Below are 24,152 nucleotides of genomic sequence, written 5' to 3' on the forward strand. Positions count from 1 at the left end.
CGGTAATAGTATGAGATGAATTCAAAACAGAATATAATGTGCTTAGTCTACGCAAGATTAGTACACATTGGAATAGTACGTACTGCAGATGGCTACATATTGCTTTATGTTTTAGACTTCTTTAAATGTGAAAGCTGAAATTATGGCATTTTTAGGTGCTTGAAATGGATGATATGGGATGCTTTTATGGCGCAATGGTGATGGTTGAATAAATCATATCTGTTTTCTTCGATATCAATGAGTCTGAAACACTTGCGGTGATTGTGCGGTATTTAAATGAACGAGAAGTGGAAGAAAAATGAGATATACCTTCAATGAAAGAAAAATATGTGTATTTTTCATGGATCAAGCCTTCTTCCTTTTGTATGTATTTATCCACAGCTATCCTTAGTGGTTTTAGTGCACGCGACCAGAAAATATAGTAATATGACATGGATAATAACGAAAATATAGTAGTGCTCACTGTTTGAAGAAGTGTTTGAATTCTTTCTCATCGTTGCTGTAAAGTATCTCGGACCTTAGGGAAGACTGGCTTGGTTTTAGTGCACGCGACAAGAAAATATAGTAACAGGACATGGATAATAACGAAAATATTGTAGTGCTCACTGTTTGAAGAAGTGTTTGAATTCTTTCTCATCATTGCTGTAAAGTATCTCAGGACGTTAGGGAAGACTGGCTTCTAAATCTTGGAGACGGGAGGATTACAAATTAATGAATCTCGCTCATAGGGAAGATAAAAAGGTAGAGCTTAGCAGAAGCACCGATAGAAGCTGTTCTTTTGATTGCATACTACAATTACGGGTTATTTGTCCCATTAATATGCATTGTTTTTCAACCAAAATTGATTCATTTTCAAGGTGTGTTTTCTAAAAGGTTGTACACATCTTAAAATAAATAAAGTTGTACATGTTTTTCTCTTTGATCCACGATCCACTTTTATTGCTGTATTTAGTATTGGACTATGACACATCTTAAAACAGAGTACTTAAATTAATTTTAGCTTAAGTTCTGATTGCAGGTACTGGGAAAAGCTCAGAGATCTTGGCAGCTGAAGGAAACAGAAAAGAGATTTGATCTCCTGTAGTCTCCATTGCATGGTTGCCATGGAGGTAAGGGGGTTGTTTTCAGTCCTGTGATTTTTTGTGTTATTGAATACAACTTATTAGGTGGAATATATTCCAAAGAATTGAGTTTTGTTTGTTATTCATTACTCCTTAGTGTCACTTTGAAATTTGATCAGTTCCCTTTGAATTTAGATGTTTACAATAATTTGAAATCGTCTACTTTAATGTACATTTTCATTATCGGTGTTTACAATAATTTGATAATAATTGAATTTAGATGTTTCCTTGGATTTAGATATTCAACATAACTTAAAGATGAGCGAAATTTGCTGATATTCGCCTTCAGATAACAGTAACACTCCTAACTAAATTGGTTAGTGTTTATACATCTAATTCAGCTTCAACAGAAAGTATGGTTAGGTGTATCAACACTAACCCATTTAAGTTTGGAAGTAAAGATACTGCCAACTGTGTTACTGTGGAGAATTACATTGATTAATGATGTGCAACGCCATTGTAAATAGATAGCCCCATCGCTTAATGTAACACGTACAAGTTATGTCGGCTTTTTCTCAATCACAGCTGCACAAATCATGCGTCTTGGCTAAGGTTGGGTAACTGGGCTCAAAGGTGTTTCGCCGACTCAGCTAACAAGGGAAACAAGAGCCACGATGAATCAATAAAAATGCAGGGCCGTTAAGGGTTGGTTTTCTATCTTGAAGGATTAGGTAAAATTTATCATTTCTTTACTGTCGTCGTTGTATGATATACGCAGGATAGTTGTGTTTAACTAAAAACTTAGTATTGTGTTGCTCAAATTTTATTGGATCAGAAAGTTTATATAGGTTGAGTTTAACTAAAAACTTGCACTGCTCACCCTTTTTTTTTCTTATTAATTTGGTTTTCTAATTTTGACTAAAGATCTTTGTTCCTTGCCAGTCGCTCAACAGTTCAACGCTCATTCGATGGGTTGTTCACCAGTTTGTGGATCCCATCCTGAATGCCCCGTTGTTTTCAGTTTGCTCATTTGTTCGTCATTCTCCAAATGACCATACACCTGGCGGTTCTCAAAATGACCTTTTACCAGTTCGTCGACCATTCACCTGTTTGGAGATTGTAAGGATTTGAATAGTGGGTTGGAAGGTTATCTCAAAAAGTTTTAGTTCACTTTTTATAATTTCTTATTAGTAAGTTGAGTAAAATAGCTTCACTAGGGCGTTCCTGATAATTAATAAGAATGTAATTTTTGGGTTGACATTTGGGTATGGGGTTCACATGGGATGATCACGTTCTACCAGGTGGAAGTGTTATGTCTTATGATTCTCAAAATAAAACATTCCTACAATTTAAATATTTATCACTGATATACTTTATGTATGTAAACATTACTTTTGTTTTTCCCTTCTTTATGCATACTTTTCCCACGCTTTGCGTATCTGTAGTTCAGCAATTGTTAGATGTTTAGGATTGTGATCTGATACCTATTAAAACGTGGTCGGATTTGTTTGTTTTTCCTGCAAAATAGTGTGTTTGATGCTATAGTGTGTTGGTTAAACTTCAACATAGAAGTCACTAACAAGCTGGTTAGGACAAGATTAGGAAATTGATGTAATCCTAAGGGAATTAGAAGTCATCTAGTTCTAAGAAAAGGAAAGACATGTAATAAGGTAATAGGACTAGGAAAAGGAATTCATAGTTCTATATATATATGATCACCAAAGTTGTGGTTGATCATATGAGCAAGATTAGAGCTTGTGTTTAGTTTTGAGAGATTTTCTAAACATCAATAAAGAGAGTTGTCTTTATATAAGCTAAGTTTCATCTTGCAGTTGCCATTAATTGGTAACAGAGCTTGTTTCTGAGCCATGGAAAACGAAACCACCATTGTGGGTGCAAAACAGTTCACGCCACCATCAATACAAGTTCCAATCTTCAACGCCACAAACTACACAGTATGGGCCATGAGAATGAAGGTACTGACGAAAATCTTCAAAGTTTGGGAAACAATTGATCCTGGTACATTGGACCCAGACAAAAACAATGTTGCCATTGGATTACTCTTTCAAGCAATACCAGAATGTCTTGTTCTACAAGTTGGTGAACATGAAACTTCAAAGAAAATTTGGGATGCAATAAAGGCACGTAATCTCGGAGCTGATCGAGTTAAAGAAGCCCGTCTGCAAACCTTAATGTCTGAATTTGAAAGAGTGAAGATGAAAGACACTGATACTATTGATAGCTTTGCAGGAAAGCTATCAGAGATAGCCTCAAAAGCTGCGTCACTTGGACAATCCATTGATGAAGATAAACTGGTAAAGAAGTTTCTCAATAGTTTACCAAGATCCAAGTATATTCATATCATAGCTTCTCTCGAACAAGTCTTAGATTTAAAGAAGACTAGCTATGAAGATATAATTGGAAGATTGAAAGCATATGAAGAGAGAATCCTTGATGAAGAAAACAATGGAGAAACTCAAGGAAAGCTCTTGTACACAAACTCTTACCAACAAAACTCTGCGACAAGAGGAAGAGGTCGTGGAAGAGGTGGTAGAGTAAACAGAGGCCGAGGAATGGGAGGAAAGTTTAACTCACAAGATAGAACAACAAGTCAGAATGATCAAAACCAAGGGAAAGAAAAGAAGGATAGATCAAACATTATTTGTTACAGATGTGATAAACCAGGACACTTCTCCTCTGCATGCCCTGAAAGAATACAAAAGATGGAAGAAGCAAACAAGAATGAAACAAGGGAAGCAGATACAGCTCTTTTCATGCACGAAGTTGTATTCTTAAACGAAGGGAAACTAATACCAAAGAACTACGAATCAAAGGATGGAGAAGAAGAAATCTGGTATTTAGATAATGGAGCCAGCAATCACATGACTGGTAAGAGACACTACTTTTCTGAACTCAATGAGAAAATCAAAGGACAAGTGAAGTTTGGGGATGGATCTTCTGTAGAAATTGAAGGGAAAGGATCAATTCTATTTCAGAGCAAGACCGGAGAACAGAAGCTTGTCACAAACATCTACTTCATCCCAAACTTACAAAGCAACATTCTAAGTTTAGGACAAGCTACAGAAGTTGGATGTGATGTTAGAATGCGACAAGATTATCTAACAATTCATGACCCAAGTGGAAGACTTTTATTTAGAGTCTCACGCTCACAGAATAGACTCTACAAGATAAGTCTCATGATTGGAAGGCCATTGTGTCTGAATATGAGACTGGAAGATCAGACATGGAAGTGGCACGCAAGGTTAGGACACATAAGCTTTAGAACTTTAAAGGCAATGTCTCAAAACAAGATGGTTCGATGACTACCACAGATAAATGATGAAGCAAAAATCTGTGAATCATGTTTAGTTGGGAAACAAACTCGTCAAGGTTTCCCAAAAGCAACAACATTCAGAGCCTCAAAGCCATTAGAGCTTCTTCATGCTGATTTATGTGGTCCTATTACACCACAAACCCTTGCAAATAACAAATACATATTTGTTATTATAGATGGCTTCTCAAGATATATGTGGTATATTCTTATGAAAGAAAAGAGTGAAGCATTTGACAGATTCAAAGCTTTCAGAAATCTGATAGAAAAAGAGTTAAAAGAGGAGGTCAAAATGCTTAGAACTGATAGAGGAGGAGAGTTCACTTCCGTAGAGTTCAACAAGTTCTGTGAGTCAAATGGAATCAAAAGGAAACTCACAACACCATATACACCACAACAAAACGGAGTGGTGGAGAGGAGAAACATGACTCTAATGGAGATGATAAGAAGTTCTTTAAAGGCTATACAGGTACCTAATTATCTATGGGGAGAAGCTGTACGACACTCCACATACCTAATAAACAGGATACCTACGAAAGCTCTGAAAGACATGACTCTATATGAAAGTTCGCGAAAGAGAAAACCAAACATAGATCATTTAGTGTTTGGTTGCAAAGCATACGCAAAAGTTGATTCTGCAACTCTTAAGAAACTGGATGATCGATCTCAGACTCTTGTGGATCTAGGAATTGAGCCTGGATCCAAAGCTTACAGATTATTCAATCCAACAACGAAAAGAGTAATAGTGATTCGAGATGTGGTATTCGATGAAAAAGCAAACTGGAACTGGAAAGAAACTAATGATGGACCAAGTAGGGATCCAGGAATGTTTCACATGAGATGGGGTCAAGTAATTGATGAAGGCGAAGGACCCATAATCATCAATACCAATGGAAACAATGATGTTAATCAAGAAGAAGAAGAGAATAATGAAACCACTGAGAATAACGAAGAAGTAGAAGAAGAAGAAGAAGAGATCGATGAAATAAATCAACCCATTCCACTACGAAAATCAACAAGACAGATACAAAAGCCACAGTATCTGGAGGATTATGTTCTTCAAGCTGCATAAGAATGTGAGATAATGCTACTTTATGTTAATTATGAACCAAGGAATTTTCAGGAAGCAAAGGTCTCGACTAAATGAACACAAGCATGTAGAGAGAAATTATTTCAATCAACAGAAAAAAGACTTGTTTTCTAGTTGATAAGCCAGGTGGGGTAAAAGTGATTGGTCTTAAGTGGATCTTCAAAATAAAACGGAATGCTGATGGTACTGTCAGCAAATATAAGGCAAGACTTGTAGCTAAGGGATACGTTCAATAATCAGGCATAGACTTTGATGAAGTTTTTGCATCAGTTGCTAGACTAGATACAATTCGTCTCTTAATAGCAGAAACATCATCAAACTCAGGGGAAATTCACCACTTAGACGCTAAGACAGCATTCTTACTTGGTGAATTGCGAGAAGATGTGTATGTTGAACAACCAGAAGGTTTTGAAGTAAAAGGACAAGAGCATAAGGTTTATAAGTTATCAAAAGCTCTATATGGTCTAAGACAAGCTCCTCGAGCCTGGAATACAAAGTTAGATCAAATCTTAAGAGAAATCAGATTTGTTAAGTGCTCTAAAGAAACATCAGTATACAGAAGAGAACAAAAGGGAACACTTCTTGTGATTGCAGTCTATGTAGATGATCTATTTTTGACTGGAAACTCCCTTAAGGTGATCAATGAGTTCAAGAGAGAAATGTCATCAAAGTTTGAGATGTCAGACCTCGGAAAACTCACTTATTACCTTGGCATAGAAGTCCATCAAGGAGTAGATGGGATTCAGATTAAACAAGAAGCTTATGCAAGGAGAATTCTGAAAGAAGCAGGACTTGAAACTTGTAATCCAACTAAGATACAAATGGAGTTTGGACTTAAAGTTTCAAAGGCACAAGAAGAAGCTGAGATTGATCCAACGAGTTATAGAAGAAATGTTGGATGCCTAAGATATTTATTACACACAAGACCAGATTTGGATTTCTCTGTGGGAGTAGCAAGCCGTTATATGCAGAGTCCACGCAAGTCTCATGGTGATGTAATAAAGCAGATATTGAGATATCTAAGAGGAACAATCAGCTGTGGATTGAAGTATGGTCGAGGAGGATCAAAAGGAATTGTTGGGTACAGTGACAGCAGTCATAATATTGACCAAGATGATGGAAAAGGTACAACTGGTCATATATTTTATCTAGGTGAAGCATCTATTACATGGTGTTCACAGAAGCAAGACATTGTAGCCCTCTCATCCTGTGAAGCTGAGTTCATGGCCGCAACATAAGCGTCTAAACAATCAATATGGCTTCAAGAATTATTGGGTGAAATCAAAGGAAGAGAACCTGAAAAAGTTCTCATCAAGATTGATAATAAGTCTGAAATTGCACTCACTAAAAATCCAGTGTTTCATGGGAAGACGAAACACATTCACAAAAGGTATCATTTCATACGAGAATGCATCGAGAAGGAGGTCATTAACGTAGAACACATACCTAGAACTGAGCAGAAGGCAGATATATTGACAAAGGCATTAGCTCGGATCAAGTTTGAAGAAATGAGACAACTGATTGGAGTACAAGATATGTCACGGGTAAGGTTGAAGCTTAACGGGGAGAATGTTGGTTAAACTTCAACATAGAAGTCACTAACAAGCTGTTTAGGACAAGATTAGGAAATTGATGTAATCCTAAGGGAATTAGAAGTCATCTAGTTCTAAGAAAAGGAAAGACATGTAATAAGGTAATAGGACTAGGAAAAGGAATTCATAGTTCTATATATATATGATCACCAAAGTTGTGGTTGATCATATGAGCAAGATTAGAGCTTGTGTTTAGTTTTGAGAGATTTTATAAACATCAATAAAGAGAGTTGTCTTTATATAAGCTAAGTTTCATCTTGCAGTTGCCATTACAGTGAGCCTGTATAATATATAGCTCATCTGAGTTGCGAACTAAAATGAAGATATTTCTAGGTAATGTTTTTTCTCCTGTACCTGCTTATGTTTAAGCTTATTTTGATCTTTTTATTTAGATAGAATAATGGTGTGTACGGGTTAAGATTGAAATTTATTAGTATGATATAGTGATTTATGATTTAAGATGCCTTCAGTTTTTTTTTTTTGGAACAGATTGGTCGAGGAGAATCCATTGGAGATGCTGAACTTTGAGCGAATGCCACTGATAACTTGGAACTTCAATTTTAAATACTACCTCCGTCCCACCTATTAATTGACCTATTTTATAACTGAATTTAGTTATTATAAAGTATTACCTCCGTCCCACTATTAAGTGACCTAGTGTATAACTAAATTTAGTTATACACTAGGTCACTTAATAGTGGGACGGAGGTAGTAGGTCAATTAATAACGGGATGGAGGGAGTATCTTATAGTGGTCAGACTCTAGCTAGGACAACTTAGTTCTGCTTGATTTTATAACGTGTCTTTAAATATTGAATCACTTCACCTGGGAAATTTAAGGAATCTTAAGTGCTTTATATGTACTTGCAGATATATAAGTAACAAAACAGATATATATACAGAGCATGATATATACAGAGTATGATAACATGATTGTTTTCCCAAACCATGCATGGATCCGAAAAGCAAATAAATAATTTGGGGAATATTATTACAAAGATGAACAAAGGGTAAAAATTACAAGAATGTAGCATGTTGACATTCAGAACATCACAATAAAAATAGAATGTAAACATGGATAAATTTGGTATCAGATAACGTGTAATATTTTGAATGTCGATGTGTGTTTTCTTAGGTATATGCTTCTTTAGTTCCTCTATCGGAGTAGTTAGACATTTTCTTTCGTGCAAGATAGTATTCCAATGTTATACGATGCACAAATATAATGTCCATCACTGAGGATTTCACTGATCCAAGTAGAAGCATTTGTACATTAATAAGGTCAGGAACCAAGGATCTCAGTAAGCACATATTTGTCCCATCGCCTTTTAGTTTTACATAGGTGATGTTCACCAGCATATCTTACCCTGGCCACTTCTCTCAACCCCAACCAAAAACTTTGAATTGATAGGGTTAGTTATGGTGGCGAGGATAAGGTGACTCAACTAGATGATATATACACCAACAACCCTGGTATACAAGCGCACCTGATAGCATTTTAGACCGTGCAAGCCATGTGAAACAAGAATGTCTTCAATTCATACAAGAATGCACATCTCTAACAATATCGTGATTCAGTTCAAGAAAATACAGATTTCAATAGCACACATAATATATTAATAATATTCAATTTTAATAAACCATGTTTGTGATTCCTTTATTAAGCTCAATTTTAAGATTTTACAATAGTAGTTTTGAAATTCGATGCTCTAAACTAAATTTGATCAACGGGTCACACTAATTCCAAAATACCTAAAAAGATACAAAAATGCGTCAAACAATCTACAAAGTTTCCTGAAACTCTACGATTTCCAAAGTCAGTTATAATAGAAATCCAATTTTAACTTAGTTGTGCATTTTTTTGAAATCCAAATAAGAAAGAACTACAAATTAGATTCAGCGGCTTAAGTTATCCCAGGAAACCAATTTCCTTAATGGGGAAATTACTACAATTTAAATGATATGGAAATATTAATTTCCTTAACTAGGCTTCTTTAAAACCTATAAATAGGACACAAGACCGCAGACATAGGACATCTATGAAATACATTCTTGCAAGTTAAAGCACAAAACTCCCAAAGTGCGCTTCTCTTTTATTTTCATTTCATAAAATCATGGGATTGTATATCTTTTTGATACTTAATATCAAGGTTATGCTTAGTAAGAATAAAAAACTCTGTAACAGGTGAATATGTCAGGAGGAAATACTCCCAGCAATAACCAAGGTTCGAGATCATTCATTTGCGTTATAGTTATAATATTTTAACTTGTTGTCTGAATATTTACTTATTACATCTCTGTCTAAGGTATTATATGCAGAGAAAAGATTAGGAACATCTTGAACTACCCTCGAGATCATATACGTTCATATTTGTTGATTGGCGATAAAAATGATGATGTTGAAGTGGAAGATAAAAGTATAATTACAGAGCCACCTTCACGTAAATAAGTTATGGTAACTGGGAAGATATTGAATAAATATTTTATTACATGTAATGAAACAACAACATGAAAAACTCTTTTAGTGCTAAGAAACGACCCAGATGAAATTCATCAATTTCAAAAAAAACCAAGTCAATTAAGTCACTCTTTATCAAATTAGCATAACGTGGAACTTATTTTATATAATTGGAGAGTTATTATCATGAGGAACTTACATAAAGTTTTAAAAATATATTAATTTATAAATTTAGTGAATTATTAATTTAGCATGTTGTCCCCGACTCGGGACCGACAAAAACTATTATTTTAGCATAATTATTAATTTATCGCGGATTATCTATAGGGGGTTCTACTGTACAACCAAAAGAGAAGACAAAAATATGAGCTGACAAAGTTTAGACACTATTGTGAATGACATCACATTTAGCCAAATTTTAGAATTTGATGACACTGATGAATCAAGAATGCAGGAAAAAAAAGTTCTATAACTCATCTATTATCGAGTGACAGTAAATGCTTGAAGCTTATTTACCAGGGAATTTTTTTCAAAGAAGATTCAGAGTCTAATGAATGGTCAAATTAAAACGAACTATGGAGACATCTTTGCATTATTAAAAGAGGCTTCAGATATTGTTTTGAAGAAGAAAATACTAATAGAAAGAGACAGAGAAATGATTCTATTCACGGGAGAACAAGTAACATAATAAATACATAGAGAGCATGATAATATGAGTATTTTCACGAACCAAAGTGCAAATAGAAGAGTTTGGGAAATATTATTACAAAGATGGACGAAAAGTGAAAAAATAAATAAAACTAACGTAGGATGTTAACATTCAAAGAACATCTACAACAAATACAATGTTAACATGGATAAAATTGGGATCGAGAAAGAATGAAAATGCAAAAAAGGTATTATAATGTATAAATCTGAACAAAGAATATGAGATTCTAAGACATAGATTTGGTTTCAGATTAAATGACTAGAAGATATCAAATTGGATTAAAAGGTAATGTCATACTACGTTTTACATTAAACTTTATGGTTGTTTCCATGTTGTTTTTTAATCAACATATATTACTGCTTTCTTATTTTGGTTGAACGTGATACATGTAATAATGCAGACTATAGTAGGTATGAATATGTACCTATGTATAATTCTTTCTTTTTGTTTGGGATTATTGATTTACTCTTTTAGAAGGGTTACACTTTTTCATATGTTGTCCTATTTTAATGATATTTAATCCAATCTATTTTTTATAAGCAAAAACAATATTACATTATTTTTTCCTATCGACATGTATTTCATAAAAAAACTTTTTATTCTTTTAATATAGATGTGTTTTAGGCATGTGTTTCATGAAATACATGTGAACATCATGGGGGTCTTACTAATTAAACTAATTACTTAGTAGTCTTTTAAAAGTATTTGTATACTATAACTAAGTTGTGGTATGTTTTAATGTATGTACAATTATTATTAATACTATAACGAAAGGTTGAGCCGGGGCCTTACTACCTAGTTCCATGATAATATCTTATGGTACCTGGATTCATGCTATCATTTGAGACTGGAGTTATTCCTAGCATCTTCTTCTCCATTGAGTGAGACGAGGTTAGGATAACATATTTTTAGGTTGTTTAATTCATTTCTCGTAGACCATCCGGTGGTGGATCTTTCACGAATATTTCCACTACGGACGCAGTATCTGGGGAAGTGAGTTGAAGCAATCTTCTTCTTTATGTTGTGTGTAAAAGATGTTTTATCGTTTTTATTTAGTAGAACTATGAAGCATGTTAGTGATTACTTGGATTTTATAATGGTATCCACTGAGCCCCCTTTTGGGATGATGTGCTCACTCGTTCCCACTTCGGTTTCATTAATCAGAAGAAATGGTGCGCACGCAGATATATGTTTTCTTAGCTTAAAGCTTTATCGAACATTAGATATACTTGTATATCTTTTATTATGTGTATTATTCTTTATTCTGTAAAACAATACATATCACATTGAGAGACTTTTATTTATATAGTATCGGAGATTTTGGGTTTTGTTACTAGCACTTTATGTAAATTATGATTCTTAAAATCAATAATATAGGTTTGCTGCTTTAATTAGATTGTAATCCTATTGGCCAAGCAGGTTATATATTTGGGGCTTCACAGAAAACTATAAATAGAGCATCCCTGTCAATTGGGAAAATCAATCCCTGACACTTTGTGTCCTAGTTGATTCCAGAGTCGTCCTGATTGACATAAGTTTCCTCAGTGAAACGTTATTAGGTCTACGACTAAAAGACTTCTCTTTGGGGATTCGCGAATCCAGGTACGACTATCTTTACCTTGATAGTTCGTGAATCCTGATCTTGCTTTTCTGTTATCGAGGTTCTCGTAATCTCTTTTAGTCAAGATAAATAGTAATCGCAAAGTTCTCTTCATCTCAGACTTTGTGATTCCTCAAGATAGATATCTAAATACTGATCTTAGTTGATTTTTGGAAGATTGTTCTTGAGAGGTGGTTAAGAATCTAGGATGCTCTTCGGGAGTCGTAAGTTCCCGATTTGTGAGGTTTGATAACTTTGTCTATTGCAAACAGATTTTCATACCTTGATCTTTTATCTAAACATAAATCAATTAGGCTTATATGTTAGAGTCAGATTGGTATCAAAAGTCTTTACTTCAGCTGAAGCAACTCTTAGGTTGTATAGGATGCCAGTTAAGGATGCAAGTGCATAGAACCTTGCAAGGTTCAAGAGACGTAAGGAGCGCGACTGTAACTGAATCGCTTGGAGGATGGACTCGGTCTCAAATAAATTCCAGTACGAAGTATGATAGTAGGCTATTGTTTGTAGCGACTTAGTACAATACGGCGTTCAAGATGGACTAGGCACCGAGGTTTTTCTGCTATTGTGGTTTCCTCGTTAACAAAATTTCTGGTGTCTTGTGTTTTTCCTTTTCCGCATTATATTGTTTATCTTTATAATTGGATTTACACAGGTTTGTACGTATTCAATCTAAGTAGATACGTCCATTTAATTGTAATCGATTACAAGACTAGTTTCTTGTAGAATTCGTATCTTGAAAGATAGATAACAAGTTTAAAAACTTGGCAGAATTCTAATTGAATTATTTGGATACGCCTTGATTGATTTTTGAGATCGTCCAAGTACGTACTATGCTTAACAATCAGGTTCATGGACCTTGTGTCTATATACATACTGATTGAGTAGTGGTTGAGATATTAACTCTATATACATCTTTTCAAGGATCATTAAGTTGGTATACTTTTTGTTGTATTAAATTTTGTCTATACATGTTGCCGAATGTAAAAGTTGGGAGTATTTGGTATCCCTACGTTTTCAGGAGATCCCTTGGTCTAGGTTCAAAATGGAAAACTAAGTTGTGACGTATTCGCTAGATAACATTGAAGAGATTTTATCTTTCTTATTCCTATGATAAGAGTCTGTGATTTCTATCACGTAGGAGATTGAGATTTTCTCTTAATGATTGTTGTAGCTTAATCTAACTAATAGGAGAGCACCTATATGAGTGAGAAGTGGGACGCTTTTGTGATAAGGCTGGGTTAATGTAGATACTCATAAAATACCAAAAATATTCAAGACCGAAATGAACACAACCGAGAATTTGACGATTATAAGAAAATATAATGTGTGAGATTTATTGTATCAATTTACATCAACAGTTTACATCTTAAGACATCGTTCACTGATTGACTGGTAAATTCGGTAAATTTTGGTTCAAATCCAAAAGCTACAATTTACCGATGCATTGTACTTTTTGGTTGTGCTCTTAAAAGTTTCTAAGTTCTATTGAGTCGGTTTTTTTATTCATGTGGAGGACTATTGAAATTTTGAGTTAAGATTTATTTATGTGAGTGAAAATTATTTTCAAAGTTTAAAATCCAAGAGGTAGTTTAGGATCATCCCTTTTCACCATAAGATACCTAGTCATGAATAGGTGTCATAGAGGGTCACCATTAGACATGGTGAGTCACTTATGAATGAAGAGACACCTTGTATAGTCACCATTGACTATCTAAGTACCCATATATTGTTTTAGTTTTGAACATTTTTTTTACCAGTTTTTGAGAAGTTGAAAATAAGTTTTGAAGTTAAGAGTCAGAGTCATATTTAAGAGCGCAATAATTGTCAACATTCGCCAGTGAAGTAGTATTATAGTGTTACTTACTACAAGGCGTGGTCATTGTATCTTGGGAGACGACATCCGTGAACTGTGAGCACCGTATACAGAGATGAATTGTCTTTAAGGAAAGAGGATTACCTTGCCTCGATCAACCAATTCAATAAACATTTATATCTTTCTTATTTACTAGTAGTTTATTTGTCGCATGAATATGATTTCCGAATGTTGGTGGTGGATTTTTAACAAAGATCATATTCGTAAAATCACATTGGAAATTATGTATCTCTGACCACATCAGAATGCATAAGAGGTTATTCTTCACTTTCTGCAAGAGAAACGAATCGCAGTTCCATGACCTCGATACATAATGGCGATATCAGAGCCTCTTGATTAAGAGATCCCGATATTCCATGTATCTCACACTGAGGTTATATCTTCTCTTTCCACAAGATAAACAAATCGCAGTTCCATTACCTCGATACATGACGGCGATATTAGAGCTTCTTGCTAAAGAGATCTCTATATTCCATGTATCTCATATTGAGCAATTCAGTATCCATTTCAATATGTGCAATGCATTTGAAAGATGTCTGGCGCTACAACCATGCCCAGAGTAATATTCAGAATAAATATGATACTGATCACATCATATCTGAATCAATTAAATACTCCTAGACATATTGCATGCAAGTATAGAGCGACTAATTAATTCTAGTTGCCGTATTCATCGGTCGAATTCTTTAAAAAAATACACTAATACTCACTTACTCAGGATCCATGGCTTTTCTCAGCTCAATTCCATGGAGCAGTAATGAATATTTACCTTTCGGGCATATATGGCACCCACGAATAAGCCCCGAGTAAAAGACGCGGGTTCCTTTAATAATAATGCTCAAAGAGCATCCAAAAACATGGAAGAGAAAGGATAGGGAAGTTTGATCAAAGGGAAAGGTAAGAGATATAAATGTATTGTTCTCAGTCAAATTACAATCAAGATCCAGTAAGGAGGAGTGTATTAGAGTTAGGCAGGGAAGATTAGACGAATTAAGAGAGGAAACTAGACGAATTGAAAAGAAGAGATGAAGATAATATGGTTCAGGTGAACACAGCCGTAAAAAGAAGTTCATTAATCATGCTTACCGTCTCACTCTATCTATTACAGGTTAAATACCAACTAACCAGAATCCCTAAAATCGACCACTCTAAGATAGACACGCGACAATATCTGCTAGGCCAGCCAACCATCTAAATGGACCAATGACTAACAGATACATAGGTACCCAGAATAGTGCTTTGGGAAACTCAGGTACATAACATTACTCCTCCCTTAGAGAATTATCCTTGTCCTCAAGGATGAAATTTGGATAATGAGCTTGGATATTCAACTTGTCCTCCCAAGTGGCATCCTCAGGAGCAGAGTTAGTCCGTTGGATGAGTAGCTGAGTATATTCCTTCCTTATTGTTGTGAGTGATTTGGTAGCTAAAACTTATTAGGCATCATAATAACCTCTCCTGCATGATCAACTACAAGAAGTACTGGTGATGGTATATGAGCCTTGCCAATTTGCTTCTTCAACTGAGAAACATGGAATACGGGGTGTATTCTAGCATTGGATGGCAAGTCTAACTTGTATGCTAGGGACCCAACCTTCTACAAAATGGTGAAAGGACCATAATATTTAGCTGATAACTTGAAGTTCTTGTGCAATGAGACTGAAGCTTGTCTGTAGGGCTGTAATTTTAAGTAAACTCTATCTCCAACTTCAAAGGACCTATCAGTCCTGTTCTTGTCAGCAATGAACTTCATTCTCTCTTGAGCTTTGTGTAGACTCACTTTAAGCAAGTCCATCATGGCATCTTGATGAGGTTGTCAACCTATCAATAATAATTCTCTTAAGCTACACAATTATATAAAAAAGTAGTGAGGCAAGTCGAGTTCAAGTCCACAAGGAGGTGTGAGTTTTAAGTTATTATTTGTAACAAGTTTTTGTTGTCGAAAAAACAGAAATTCTGAAAATTGCAAAGATTGTACTTCAAATTATGATATGGAATTGACTAGAGATTCATTCGCCACTACCAAACAAGATATTATTAATCATACAAGTTCTATATTCAATAAATTTTGATTGTTAACAACTTTTAGACAAGTTATAAGTTCAACTAATCTTTAGATTCCTTAAATCACCGCATATACTAAGTTCTCTAATAGATTCTAATCAAGTGAACCACCTAGAATACACTAGTGGAAAATGGGTGTTTACCGACCCACATCAGAGACCCCCACTAACGGTAGTTGGACCGCTGACCCGTAAAAGCGGTCTCTGATATAATAAAAAAACGGAAAAATTCTGGGAGGTTAATTAGCTGTCTCTGAATAACAAAATTTATGTACCATTTTACCCTTCCGGGAGCTCCGATTGAGAGACCCCCGCCGTGAGCTGCAGTTCTGATAGTTTTGTTGGGCGCGAAATTTGGCGCCACTTCCCACGGTCAAGATCTTTCTAACTATGAACGGCTAGATCTCAACTTTGTTTTTATCGATCCTATATAAATCCCCTCTCATTTTTATCTCTCTTCACTTCTCCTTCCCTAACCTAGCCGCAGCAGAAAAACACAGCTGCAAGTCCAAGATTATCCAAAATCTACTCCACCATTAAGTTTATCTAATTAGCTAATAGAAAGTCGATTAACCTTCCACGTCTGTGAATTTAGTGCTTTTATGGTTTGATTTTCTAAACAAAATCAGGTACAGTAATTAGGGTTTGAAATTGAGTTTTGAAATTTTTGATTTTGTTTTAACTTGTTTTGCTATTTGTTTGATTATCTTCATTGGGTTCTAATTATTTATCGTTTTTTTGTTGATTTCGGTTTGATCTCTTAGTTAGGGTTGGAGTTTGTTCATCAGGTACATGTAGGTTTTAATTTTTGTATCTTCTTTTAATTGGAATAGATTTTTGGTTGATTATCTTCAGTGGGTTCTAATTATTTATCTTTTTTTTGTTGATTTCAGTTTGATCTCTGAGTTAGGGTTGAGTTTGTTCATCGGCTACAGGTAGGCTTCAACTTGATTTTTTTTTTTTTTAATTTCTTTTAATTGGAGTAGCTTTTTGATTTTGATCATATAATTTTTCAGTGGGTTTTAATTATTTATCATTTTTCTGTTGTTTTCAGTTTGATCTTGAACAGCTTAAGTTGCAGGAAGATCTTCACAGGTATAATGAATTTGATCTCTCATCTATTATATTTTTGCAAGGATAAACTATGAATCACCCCGTCTATCCAAAGCCTGCCTAAAATGGTGTTTATGGGGAACAACCACCACCTGTACCTACATATATAAACCCTTCAAACCATTGAGCCTGACTTATATCTTCAATCCAAGTTGACTAAGATTTGTGTTATGTTGTCCTGTATACAGATATGTTTTCCTGTAATAGCTCATGTTAGTCGGATTTGTTTATTTAATCCAAGTTGACTAAGATTTTGTGTTATGTTTTCCTGTATACAGATATGAGAATTCATGTTGGAGGTACCAGCCGATTCCGTTCTGCAAGTACTAGGTCTGCTAGTACTAGGTCGCCAAGTACTACTCCTACCTCAAATGAAGTTAACTGGCCGAGGGGTTTGCTCAGTTCACAAGGCTCTCCATCAACTAATGGTGCAAACACAACTGCAAGTCCAAGTGTAGGGAGTCGACGTTTGTCTTTGTCACATGGTGACCATTCTCCAACCCAAGGTAATGGGAATCAACCCGAAGGACATGAATGGCATGAGGCTTTTCATCAGGCAGATGATGATCCTGGCGAAACCGAGGAAAGCATGAACGGTATAATATGCAACTCTGTTTTTTCAGTTTCCTTTATGTGATATATATGTTATGTTATAAATTGACATTTAATTTGTTGTGTTTTCAGTAGATGATCAACTTCCAGAAATCCCATTCAACTCCTTGGGCCAACTAATAGAAGATATTTCTAAGCCATATGCTTCCAGACTTGGGGTGATAGCCAGGAGTGTCGTCTCACCACATTAGAGGATTGGAGGATAGTCCCTCTGGAATATAAGGAAGAAATTTGGAGGAGCCTTAAGAATGAGTACAATGTACCTGAAATCATCAAGGCAAAGGCTTTAAGGATGGCAAATAAGTCATGGAAAAATAGAAAGACTAAACTAAGAAATTGGTGTGATAAGTTTGATACTATTGCTGCGAAAAAGCACAATCGACCAGTAGGTGTGAGGAGAGAGCATTGGGAAGCCTTTGTTGATATGTATGCTTCTCCCAAGGATAAGAAACTAAGGGAAATAGGGAAGGAATCAAGAAAGCAACTGAAAGTTCTGCATACTACTGGAAGGGATGGCATTGCTCGTCGGCGGCATGTGATGGAGCAACAAAGTCCAACCGGCAGTGTATCAAGATCTGCTGTATACTTGGCAACCCATGTTTACCAAGAAATCCCCCAAGAAGACCTTGATTTAATGGACCCAAATTGTTATGAAATAAAATGCAGAGAATATGTTGTAAGTCCTGTGATTTTTCTTTGTTGGTTTTTGATTGACTTAAATATATTTGTCTTTTGGTTTTATTTGAAATTTGTTTTCCACTTACATATCATCTGATTAACTTTCCAGGCAAAGATAAGGGAGTTGAACGAAATTGAGCAGTATAGAGAGGAAACCAATTTGGACAAAGATGCAGTCGCCACGGTGGGTGCATATGATTTTGTATTGCAGTTTGCAAAAAAAAAAAACTTGTCAGTTGCTAGATAAATGATTTTTTTTTTAATTCCTCGTAGGTGCTTGGAATTGATAATAGAGGATTTGTTCGAGGAATGGGAGGTGGGATATCAAAGACTGAACTGATTGCTTCCGCAGTTCCTAGGGAGAAATTACGTCAACAGGAGCTGAAGACTAGATCTGTCGAAGATCGTGTTCGTTCTCTTGAGAGACTAATGGCTGGTTTAAGCTCCAATCCTAGCACCAGCAATGCTAATGCTCAGGTAGAATTCTATAACTAGTTAATGATCAATTGCATAAGTTGCTTTTTGATTGATTGTTGTTTTCAAGAACGTTTGTTCAATACTGTTTTGTTATTTCATGTTTGATTAACCAATTAATAGTGAACTAGAATCTTACTAGGTTTTCATAATTAGTCTGTGTTTCTCTTATGATTTGTTTCTCTTATAATTAGTCTGTGTTTCTCTGTGTTTCATAATTCCTCTGTTTGCACTGTTTTTATTATGCACCTGTAATTGTTATTGCCATAATGGATGTGTTTATGATCTGCAGGGAATGAATGGTGGTGGTGGTTATCAAACTAGAAGTCAGGGGGTAATTTTGAGAAATATGAGAAAGAGATGTGTTGCCTTGGGCCATATAGATAGGAGTAGGCCTCTAGTAAATGATGAATTTCATTTGGTCCAAATTGATGAAGTTTGTCTAGAATCTGAGGCTCTCTGTGATGGCGATGGAACTTTTAAGGATGTTATCATAGGCCAAAAGATTTTGTGGCCGCAACACTCTGTTAGTCTAATTGCCACTGATGGTGTTGGGTTTTAATAAAGTTGGAGTTCTGGTTTTTTGTGGAGGTACTGACTTTTTGGGATTTGTTTTTGGGTATATATACATGGCTGGTATACATGTAAGTTTTTCGGATATGTATTTAGGTACTGGGTTAGTTTTTCGGATATATATTTAGGTACTGGTTTTATATATGTAACTATTTTGGGCAAGCTTAACTTTTAGATGTAACTATTTTGGGATTTCTTGCAAGTTTGTATGGTTTTGAGTCTCATCTCTTTTTTTTTTGTTGTAAAGAAGAAGATACTCAAAACATGTAAAGAAGTGTCTTGCAACTTCTATATGAATATGTAGCTTCAGCATGTTTTGGAGCCATGCCTTATCTAACGATATATATATTATTAACTTTCATATTTTTTTACATCATTTCAGTTTCAGTATTGTTAATAACTTTTAACTTGTTGTCTATCCTCAAATTTCAATCCAGCAAGACCTATTTTTCTTTTCCAAAATGAAAATACTTGTTGATACTGCATACTTAACCAATATAATGAACTAATACCAAAATACTAGATCACTTGAATTATACTGAACTAAAATCTTCAAAAATATAAACAAAAAATGAGCAAAACAAAGAAAAAACCCAGATCAAAGTTCTTAAAAAGACAGAATCCATGACTGGAAAAGATAAAATCATTCTCACTTCAATTTCTGAGCTTATATCTTAACCCCAAATAAAATCTGACTCGTTTAGAGGCGATTCAGCCCATTCAGATGAGTCAGTTATCAATCTGACTCTTTCTACACCATAATTTCCTTATCCATCCGAGAATAAAAAAGAAAGAAAGGAAATATATTCTCTCTCTCGTAATCTAATTCAGATGAGTTGACCAGAAACTTATTCAGCAGAACCAACTCTTTCTACACCATGATTTGATTTCAGAACTCAGATCTCCAGCTCACCAATTTATTAGGGTAAGTACTGTTTTCTAAGTTCAAATTTGTTAGGGTTTAGCCTAATTGATTTCAGTTTCAGTTGGATATTGAATTTGTTTTTTTTTTTAAATTAGGTCAAAGTAAGTAGTGTACTTGTAATCAATGAGTGATGTTCTTTCTTTCATACTTTTGTATGTGGATTTTTGTAATTGTATCTGACTTTGGGTACCATTGATTTATGTGAGTAATACTGGTTTCATTTATATTGGTTCTTTTGTTTTTTGTTAATTGCTTGATTTGATGAGTTCTTTCCAGTTATGATTTGGATTTTGAATAAGATTTGAATGTTTACAGAATATGTTTGTTGAATTGCCTCAATGAGTTGGTTCTGATTTATATATGTATATCCTTTGTTTTTCAGATGTCTCAACATCTAACTACTCCAAATAAAGACTGGATGTTTGCACGCAAGGGTTCACCTCCATGGATTCAAGGTGTTCAATATTTCATCCAATTTGCAACAGAGAGTCTTGGTGAAGGTATCAAAGAATTTCGTTGTCCTTGCATGAAGTGTAAGAATTACAACAGTTTACCAAAATCTCTAGATGATGTACATGGGGATATTCTTGATTATGGGTTCGACAGGCAATACCGAACATGGATCCATCACGGAGAGCAACCTCGTGTGAATAATGTTCAAGCTCGTTCTTTACCTGCCAATAATGCTATGAATCATGGAGATGCTGCATCTTTTCCGAGGATATTTGACTTGTTCAATGAGACACTAGGACGTGTAGGTGGTATTGATAATCCTGAAGACCATCCGGGTACTGCTGTTGAAGACGGTACTGCTGTTGAAGATGGTACTGTTGTTGAAGCTGGTACTGCTGCTCAAGATAAGGCTAATGTGAATTGCAGGAAGAGGTTGGAGGATGCAGTCCAACCCTTATTTCCAGGTTGTGATGCTGATCATACAAAACTATCAGCAACAGTTGAGTTGCTTAGTATGCAAGCAAGGTATCAATGTTCTGATGTTTTCATGACTGAATTATTTGGATATTTGAAAATTATTTTACCAGATGGGAACACATTGCCATCTAATTGTCGTAAAGCAAAGGACATGATTAAGCCATTTCAGTTGCCGGTCCATATCATCCATGCTTGCATTAATGATTGTATTCTCTATCGCAAGGACTATGCTAATGAAGAGAAGTGTCCTAAATGTGGTGAAAGTAGATGGAAGAAACCACCCGAAGGGAGTAATCCATCAACTAAAAAGGTTCCAGTGAAGAGACTGAGGTATTTTCCAGTTACAGAAAGGTTGCAGCGTATGTATGGTACAACATGGATAGCTGAGCTGATGACATGGTATGCTAAGGTTGAAGAAAGTGCTACACATATGAGACATCCGGTGGATTCGTCACAATGGAAGTCAATAGACATGAAGTGGCCTGAGTTTGCTGAAGAGAAACGAAACGTACGTCTGGGACTAGCAACTGATGGTTTTAACCCTTTTGGAATGATGACCTCGCATAGTACTTGGCCTGTTATGCTTACTTGTTATAACCTTCCGCCATCTGAATGCACGTCAAAGGATTTTACGATGTTAACACTGCTGATTCCTGGTCCACTTGGTCCTAACCACAACATAGATGTTTATTTGCAGCCCTTGATCGACGAGTTAATTGATTTATGGACAGTCGGTAAAGTAACGTACGATGCGCATACAAAGACTTCCTTTACAATGAAAGCAATGTTATTGTGGTGCATACACGACTTTCCCGCATATGCTCATGTTTCTGGTTTGCGAACTTCTGGAAGATTTGGTTGTCCTGTGTGTGGAGAAAATACAGAGGCGTTCAGGCTAAAATGGGGTTCTAAGTATGCTTATATGGGTCATAGAAGGTTTCTAAGAGATAGGTTTCACCCTTATAGACTGAAAACATCTGAGTTCAACGGATTTGAGGAGACAAGGGGTGCACCAAGACGTTTGAGTGGTGCCGAATTATTCGACAAGACAGCAACCGCAGATAAAGAGTTTGGGAAGCTGGTCAAGCGGCCGGTCGTACGTGAGTCTCCGTGGTCGAAGAGATCGATCTTTTTTTGTCTACCATATTGGAAGGTAACCTCCTTTCTAACTTTATGTCATCTCATCTCATCAGTTACTTGTTATATATATATATTAATATTTTGATCTCCATAGCTTTACTTGTTATATTTGTTTTGCTCGGCATAATTTTACTTGTTAGAAGCTTTATATCTACCAGCATGCATCCATGAATCCATTTCTCAGAAACAGGCCTCATCATAGTTATAGTTATGTTTGTTCTGTTTGTGCTGAAACAGTTACTTAAATTCAATTCAATATGTGTTGTTTGAAATTCCTTTCTAACATAATATCATCTCATTAGTTTATGCAAATCCGGCACAATGTGGATGTCATGCATGTAGAAAAGAATTTTACGGAGAATTTGTTTGGAACTTTTATGAGCCATAAGGATAAGAACAAGGATGGGAAACTGGCGCGTAAAGATTTAAAACTGCTAAACTTAAAGCCTTGCTTGTGGTTGACGGAAGAGAATGGAAAAGTAGAGATGCCTCATGCACCTTATTCTTTGTCTAAGGAAGAAAGGGAAGTCATCTGTAAAACTCTTAGCACACTTAAAGTTCCAATTGGTTACAGTGCGAATTGGAAACGGAAAGTATGCTTGAAAGACTTCCAATTGAAGGGTTTGAAGTCTCACGATTATCATATTCTGATGCAGGGGTTAATGCCTATTTTTATGATGCATTGTTTCAAAGAACATAAGCCTTTGCGTGAGGCAGTTCGACACTTATCGTTGTTTTTCAAAGTACTAACTTCCAAGGTTATTGATCGTGCTGAGCTTCGTATAATGCACGAACGTGTGGTGGAGTCACTATGTGTGTTTGAAATGTATTTCCCGCCTGCTTTTTTGTTAGTATGACTCATGTTGTCGTACACTTGGCAGAAGAGGCACATCAATTGGGGCCTGTTCAGTTTAGGTGGATGTACCCTTACGAGAGGTATAAACAATTCTTTAGTTACTTATGATCCCTTTAGTTTATTCTTTTTTGAACTTAGCGAAACTTATATCTTTGTTTACTAACTACATGTGCAGGATGATGAGGTACTACAAAGTACTTGGTCGCAACAAAAATTATGTAGAAGGCTCTATTACAAAACAGTATGAGATTAATGAAGGAGCGCGCCATTGCGTCGAGATACTTCCTGAAAAGAGGCGAAAGTCTCTTAAGTGTCGTGGAAAGATATCAATGCCCAGTGATGTTTATGAAGGTCCATACCCACCTAATTCACAAGGAAAGCCACATTCATTGACCAACGTAGAGCATGAACAAGTTCGTTTGTGGATATTGAGACATTCAGATGAAAATACTGAATGGGAAGAGTAAGTAAAGCCTACGTTGATTTCTTTTTAGATCATTTCATCACACTATGCATTGGATTTTAAGTTCAAAGACATGAATGTACGATCAGTGATAGATCTTAGTTTATTACTTTATCACATCTAATGAACTTATACCAGCAGTTAACTACCCACATGCTACAACTGAAAGTGTCTTAAACTAGCAGTTCCATTTTGTTTATAGCTGTAAAATCAGTTTATACTCTAATGAGGTTCACTCGTCAAGCTTTAGCATACTGTTTTATTTTTAACTGTGCAGTTGAAACATTTTAGTTATCATGACATGAGTTTAAGCTGAAATCTAAGTTGATTTTTGTTACAATATGACATCTTCTAAAATCTGTGTGTGCTCACTCGAAACGAGGTTAAGGGAGTAGTACTACTTGATTATGTTTCCTGATTTGTAAGTTAATGCTTATATCACTTGTCACTTTCTGTGTTGTTTGACAGGAAGTACGAGATATATGTTCGTAATTTGAACCAAACTCGTACGGGAAGGATAAAACCTACAGACTACATTGAATGGCTACAGAAACAACTTGAAGGCACTCCTATGACAGATTTTCGTAGGCT

General features: G+C 35.5%; 1 protein-coding gene and 1 long non-coding RNA gene across 2 annotated transcripts; both read left to right on the forward strand.

Moving 5' to 3' along the window:
• The first annotated feature begins 666 nt into the window (after positions 1 to 666).
• Positions 667 to 2,360, forward strand: LOC113317002. Its single transcript, XR_003343173.1, has 4 exons — positions 667 to 741; positions 1,019 to 1,109; positions 1,647 to 1,792; positions 2,004 to 2,360. It is a non-coding gene; the product is annotated as an uncharacterized LOC113317002 (long non-coding RNA).
• A 16,091-nt stretch (positions 2,361 to 18,451) lies between these two features.
• On the forward strand, positions 18,452 to 23,565 carry LOC113316231. The gene is made up of 7 exons (XM_026564450.1): positions 18,452 to 18,677; positions 18,967 to 19,200; positions 20,268 to 20,273; positions 20,555 to 22,202; positions 22,585 to 23,022; positions 23,124 to 23,178; positions 23,274 to 23,565. The coding sequence occupies exons 1-7, from the start codon at positions 18,510 to 18,512 to the stop codon at positions 23,563 to 23,565; spliced, it is 2,841 nt and encodes a 946-aa protein (XP_026420235.1). The 5' UTR covers positions 18,452 to 18,509.
• Positions 23,566 to 24,152: the final 587 nt, after the last annotated feature.

This window comes from Papaver somniferum, chromosome 10 (assembly GCF_003573695.1).
Source record: "Papaver somniferum cultivar HN1 chromosome 10, ASM357369v1, whole genome shotgun sequence".
Lineage (NCBI taxonomy): Eukaryota > Viridiplantae > Streptophyta > Magnoliopsida > Ranunculales > Papaveraceae > Papaver > Papaver somniferum.

What these genes read in the sequence shown, in the direction of transcription:
- LOC113316231 (XM_026564450.1), top strand. Translation starts at nt 18,510, where the DNA reads ATGGGAGGTGGGATATCAAAGACTGAACTGATTGCTTCCGCAGTTCCT. An exon ending in GGTCAAGCGGCCGGTCGTAC is followed by an intron (nt 22,203 to 22,584) that starts GTGAGTCTCCGT and finishes TCATGCATGTAG; the next exon opens with AAAAGAATTTTACGGAGAAT. An exon ending in TATTGATCGTGCTGAGCTTC is followed by an intron (nt 23,023 to 23,123) that starts GTATAATGCACG and finishes TACACTTGGCAG; the next exon opens with AAGAGGCACATCAATTGGGG.